Genomic DNA, 6,333 nt, shown 5'->3' with positions numbered 1-6,333 from the left:
AGGTAACTCGTTACAATGTAGAACATGTATGCAGGTAACTCGTTACAATGTAGAACATGTATGCAGGTAACTCGTTACAATGTAGAACATGCATGTAGGTAACTCTTTACAATGTAGAACATGTATATAGGTAACTCTATAATGTGGAACATGTATGCAGGTAAATATTTACAATGTAGAACATGTATGTAAGTAACTCTTCACAATGTAGAACATGTATGTAGGTAACTCTTTACAATGTAGAACATGTATGTAGGTAACTCTACAATGTAGAACATGTATTTAGATAACTCTTTACAATATAAAACATGTATGTAGGTAACTCATTACAATATAGAACATGTATATAGGTAACTCTTCACAATGTAAAACATGTATGTTGGTAACTCTTTACAATATGAAACATGTATGTAGGTAACTCTTTACAATGTAGCACATGTATGTAGGTAACTCGTTACAATATAAAACATGTATGTAGGTAACTCGTTACAATGTAAAACATGTATGTAGGTTACAATTTCAAGTTAACGTTCTCAGCTCTTTCAAATGCCACAACCCGTTCCTTACCAAATATTAAAGAGGTGGAAAAAAAGTCTGGTAGAGAAAGCTTCTCTAACGAAACAGTTATTTAAGAATAATTGGTTATCGATACAAGTCTTAGCTGTGTATAACTACTGTTATCAACAGTTATTAGTCACGTGACAGAAACGATCAATTGATCACAGGTCGATTTCTAGCTTAATAATGTATTTTGTAGACACTAAATGGTTGTCTTCTTTCTGGTTGATCTTTTTATCAGTTTGTCTATCTATCTTTCGGTCTGTGTGTATGTCTGTTGTTTGTATTTTCGTTGAGTTATTAATTGATTGATTGTCATTTTACTTAACTATTTGTTGACCTACCACTCTTTCTGTTGATTTATTTTCTGTTGTTTGGTGTTTCTATTGATTTATCAATCGATCTGCCTTCTGTTTCTCTAAAATTTATTCACCGATTTTCTTTTCTGTTCATCTTTCTGTCGTTTATCTATTTCTCACATCCAACTCCTCTTGTCTTCTCGCCTATACCTTTATCTTTTGGAGTCTGTTTTATTTTACGTCTGTTAGTCTGACAGTTTGACAACTCTGAGTCTCATACATACACATTTCAGTTCTTTCGTACGGTAATGTTTTGTAGTGGTATCGAGGCTCTTCTTCCCGAAGGACAGTAATTTGCCGGGTTCAGGTCGATAGTTGACGGCGTGAGGCTGTACTTCAGCGCCCGGAGGTAAATGTAATCGGCATCCTCAGAGAAAAAAGCAGCCTACACGAATGACATGTATTTTAGTTTGTGGAAGTGACGTCGTGAGTCCGAGCCTAATGTAGTAGGCTCCTACAGAGATACGCGAGCTCGTTAATTTGGGTCTTACTCGACAAAACAGCAGTGCTCAAACACTCTTGACTTCGCACGTGTTACTCCATGTCTTATAAAATGTTTGAAAAATACGTCTGTTCTGAATAACGATATATATTCTTTGTTTAAATTATTATAATAAATAACGTATTGTACTGGCGATACGTGAGCTTGTGATTGGTTGTTTTTATAAATATTACTTTACAACTACGGCTTTCCAATAACATATACTGTAAAATGACTAACATACACAACCTTTCGATCCAGCCTTTGTGTGTGTTGCATTCCCAGCCGACCTGGTATTAAGTCCTTGTCGGAAGCGGTGTGCGGTCGACTTGCTATCATGTTTCTGAAGTTTTGGGCGGGGATCAAAAGGCACGCAACTCTGGTGAATGATTTGTTTCGACAATAAAATACTGTTGAAAATGATTAAATCGTGACCTTTGACCTTGGAGGTTATGATTTAATCATTTTCACAAGGTCAAAGGTTATGATTTAATCATTTTCACAAGGTCAAAGGTTGTGGTTTAATCATTTTGACAAGGTCAAAGGTTATGATTTAATCTTTTTCATTCACCACAGCAAAACAATATATTTAACTAATCTTGGTTTGTTCTGTCATACGCTACCTTCTCTGTTACTACTCGAGTATATAGAACATTATGGTCAAGACTTCCACATCAAGCCTTTCCAGAGCAAACTAAATTATTGACCTTGACTATCACTAACAATCCAAACCCTTTGCTCTGATATTAACAACAATAAAACATAAAATCCTGTCACCCAAGTTTAAACTGAATGAATATCTATTTACTAGTTAATATAATTACAGTTGTCACAAATACAAAACTCAGTCAGTAGGAAAGTAAACCAAGTCAAGAGTTACATGGTCTAAGGTGAGGTTTTGGCAGTATTTATATAGATCAACATGAGAGAGTAGTAACAGAGAAGGTAGCGTATGACAGAACAAACCAAGATTAGTTAAAGGCTATTGTTTTGCTGTGGTGGTAAGGTGAGGTTTTGGCAGTATTTATATACATCAACATAAGAGGTATTTGTTTGTCTCGGTGAGTAAAATGTATTGTTTGTTCAGGTGAGCATAAGGGTTATGTATTTGTCCAGGTAAAGGGTTTAGTTATAGAGATGAAAACAAGAAGTTTTGTTTGTTTGTCCAGGTGAGAGTAAAGGGTTTGGTTCTCGTGGTGAGAGTAATTTTCTTTGTCCAGGTGTGAGTAAAGGGTTTGGTTCTCGTGATGAGAGTAATTTTCTTTGTCCAGGTGAGAGTAAAGGGTTTGGTTCTCGTGATGAGAGTAACTCACCTGGACAAAGAAAAGAACCAAACCCTTTACTTCGTGGTGAGAGTAATTTTCTTTGTCCAGGTGTGAGTAAAGGGTTTGGTTCTCGTGGTGAGAGTTATTCCCATCACTTCACGACGAAAACCCCTTGTTCTAACCTCTCCTGTAAAATCTTTAATTCTACTTTATCAAATGAAACAATTTATTCCCATCACTTCACAACGAAAACCCCTTGTTCTGACCACTCCGGTAAAATCTTTAATTCTACTTTATCAAATGAAACAACTTATTCCTACATCACCGCGACAGAGAAAACTCTATTGTTATCTTGGCAACGAATCCTTTATGCCCATTTCAAGGAGAAACAATCCTTATATTCCCCTCGCCAGGAACTCAACATTTACTCTCACTTTAACAAACTAACAACAAAAGAAAAACCTATATACTTACTTAAACAAGTATACAATATTTCTTATCTCCGGATAAAATCTTTAATTCTACTTTATCAAATGAAACAACCTAACCACTACACGACGAAAACCCCTTGTTAACTTATTCCCATCGTTTCATTTGATAATGTAGAATTAAAGATTTTATCCGGAGAGGTTAGAACAAGGTGTTTTCGTCGTGCAGTGATAATATAATATTTAGTTTTTAAACTAGGACAAAAGATTCCATGCTGTTTAGGTGTGCGTGTATCTGTATATATGATTCCGTGATGAAGTTTGTACTGGTATTGTTTAATTTGTACTAGTTTCTTGTAAGTGTTTTATCTCGGAGAATTTACGTAAACGTTGATAATAAATTTCGGGATATTTACTGATAATCTCGGTCATTTTCTAGCTTTACTCATCCATTTTTTTATCATCATTTACTGAAATCATCTATTATTTTTACCTTATTTTGATTAATCAAACATTGCTTCGTCATTAAAAACGTGGGTTGAAATCTTCAACGGATTATCGAACACCAGGGAGACTCGGCTTATATTTTTTCATTGATATAAAGGAACACATTCCACCTTTTCCCAGCGTCACGAGCTAGACATCCGTGTTGACTTGCGCACATGCGTCGTTTTACCGGTCTCTCGTCTGATTCCTACAACCTCCGATAACGTTAACTGCCAGCTGTTGGAAAAGGTGGTGTATGATCTGTCATAAGCAGGTTTTCAGCAAAAGAACCTTTCGATGTGACAAATTGAAGACACAAGTAGTTCCTGCTAATGAACCTACATAAAATGGATTAGAACTTGGAATACACAGTCAATTAAAGCCTACTTTTATTACCATATAACTTGAGGTGACAGAAACCGATACAGAAAAGTCATCTTTCTTGCCTAGTAATGAAGAGAATCTCAAAAGATCCGACCAACTGGGGGTCTTGTCACTGTACGTGACTCAAGCAAGTCGTGACATCTGCTCTAGAAACGTGGATGATTATGGTTGCTTTGGTAGTTATGAAAGATGTGGCAAATTTTCACGCATTGAAACAGAAGCGAATGAAATATTTGACAGTGTAGAAACAGCAGTCATGGAAACGACGTGTAAGAGAGACAAGCCCTAAGAGATAGATAAAACCACAACTTGTTCTGTTCTCGAAGGTAGCAACGCAGCGTCCCCATCCATGAGAAGTCAAGATAAGTTACTTTAAGTTTCAGTTTTGGTTGTGACATGTGCTATTTTGTTGCCAGAGTACCAACAATTTATTCATAGTAACTTCTATTCCGTGACGTTATAACACAGTTGAACTATCCTAACAATGTGATAATCCAGCGAGACGATGAACAACGCAGCGGTCATAGGCAGACAGTTGCGCCGACAGAAACATTACCGGGGATCGTATCAAGCACAAAATAATTCCCAAAACAAGGAGAAGAGGAATTGTATCGCCGAGCTTCGGGAGAGGATCACTGTAGAGTGTATCGTAAAAACGTGCAAAGCTTTCAGTATTGGGTCGTTTGTATTTTCGGTGGGGCTATCAATGATGGTGGTCGGCTTCTACGCCGAACCCTTATCCACGTACGTCGATGTTGCCGCTAATGGCACGCGGTTCTTTCGCGTAGACATCAGTCAACGAACTGGACTCGAATACTTAACCTATGTGGGCCCCATCATCATGGGGATAGGGGGAATCACTCTCGTTGCTGCCTATGTTTTTACCTTCGGGATGAAAGAATCCACTGGAGCAAAGGTAGTACCTGTAACGGCTGAACGGCTAACTGGAGTAGACAGCCTGTTTCGGAGTAAGCCAGTGCGGAAACGGGACACTCCTGATCTGGTAGAACAGGCGGTAGAACAGACTGCCAGTCAGAGGGTTAACGCTTTAACCAAGCCGGAGATATCTCCCGTCATTATACTTCAACCCAGTTGTCTGCAGCAACTCTTGCCCTCGGACCAGGGAGGAAGGACATCAACGCCCAGGCTCTAGCCTTCTTGTCATTGTAACTTTCAGTTCATGTGCCGGATAAGAGGTAAACAGCTGGGACTAAACGGTGGGGTGCCTTGATAACACGACAGTATATGGAGTATCAGCCCAACTAATCTCTGGCTGTTATTTGTGATGATCCGAGTTGAGGAGAAATTGTACGTTTTGTGATTACCTAACCCTATTTTTTTTACAATCTAGAGAAAAGGGTAAATCTTTGTTAAGTTTTTCACATCTTTTTATTTATATTCAAAGTGATTTCTTTCTTCAAGAAGTTTAATAATTTCGTAAAGCTTTATCACAAAGGAACTTATCTATACCTCCAGGTTTGGGGTCTTTTTTTCTCATCGACACGGTAAAAAAACCTTCATATGTAAGTGTATTTACTTTATTTTTCTCTTAAGAACAAACATTGGTTCAACTATAAATGACTGATCATACTCGTAAAGTACCTGTTAAACCCCGTAAAGTAAGGAGAACATGTTAAGTTGTCAAAAATGAAAGGAAACGTAAAATGTAGTAAGGTCTCTTCAAACTTCCGCTAAACTCATAAAGAAGTTTATTTTAAGAAATACACGGTTTAATCATCGCTTACTACAAAATATAACATGTACAGGTTTTCTAATTCTTCGCCAGTTTCGAAAGTAGGTTCTGTTTTCGGTTTTTACTCTGTTGCTGACTGTGTAACGCAACAGAATGAATAACAATAAGGAAATATCTAAGAATAAGAAGTGTGATAAATGTAACAGGGTAGTAGAGGACTGAACACGTGCAGCTCTAAGTGAGGAACTGACTCATTACAAGAATCTTTCTTGTGCAAGTGACCAATAAACCAACTAAACCTAGAATTGATTAGAACTTATCATTAATCCCAGAGATCTGAGAAAGAAGTGGATTTTGACAGATTTATTATTTTTAAAATAAAGATGATATTTTTTTTTAAATCGCTGGCGACCAACTTAATCAGTTACGTAAGGACTTTATTTTACTGTTTTTGAAATGTTTTAAAACATGAAAATAAAGAAAAAACTACAAAAAGTCACTGTGTAAAAACTTTCGGTTTATCTTGTATGTAAGCAACAGTAGAAATATTATTACGTAAAATTGTTATTTTAGCTTGTATGTAAGCAACAGTAGAAATATTGTCATGTAAAGTCTTTATTTTAGCTTGTATGTAAGCAACAGTAGAAATATTATTATGTAAAGTCTTTATTTTATCTTG

General features: G+C 36.7%; 1 protein-coding gene across 1 annotated transcript; it reads left to right on the top strand.

Annotated features, from left to right (window-relative positions):
• Window positions 1-3,840: 3,840 nt before the first annotated feature.
• LOC111083732 lies at window positions 3,841-6,117 on the top strand. The gene is made up of 2 exons (XM_022380397.1): window positions 3,841-3,851; window positions 4,378-6,117. The coding sequence occupies exon 2, from the start codon at window positions 4,467-4,469 to the stop codon at window positions 5,112-5,114; it is 648 nt and encodes a 215-aa protein (XP_022236105.1). The 5' UTR covers window positions 3,841-3,851; window positions 4,378-4,466; the 3' UTR covers window positions 5,115-6,117.
• The last annotated feature ends 216 nt before the right edge of the window (window positions 6,118-6,333 follow it).

This window comes from Limulus polyphemus, unplaced genomic scaffold, assembly GCF_000517525.1.
Source record: "Limulus polyphemus unplaced genomic scaffold, Limulus_polyphemus-2.1.2 Scaffold10934, whole genome shotgun sequence".
NCBI lineage: Eukaryota > Metazoa > Arthropoda > Merostomata > Xiphosura > Limulidae > Limulus > Limulus polyphemus.
The sequence above is the reverse complement of the archived record's forward strand: the minus strand, read 5'-3'. Positions and strand labels throughout refer to the sequence as shown.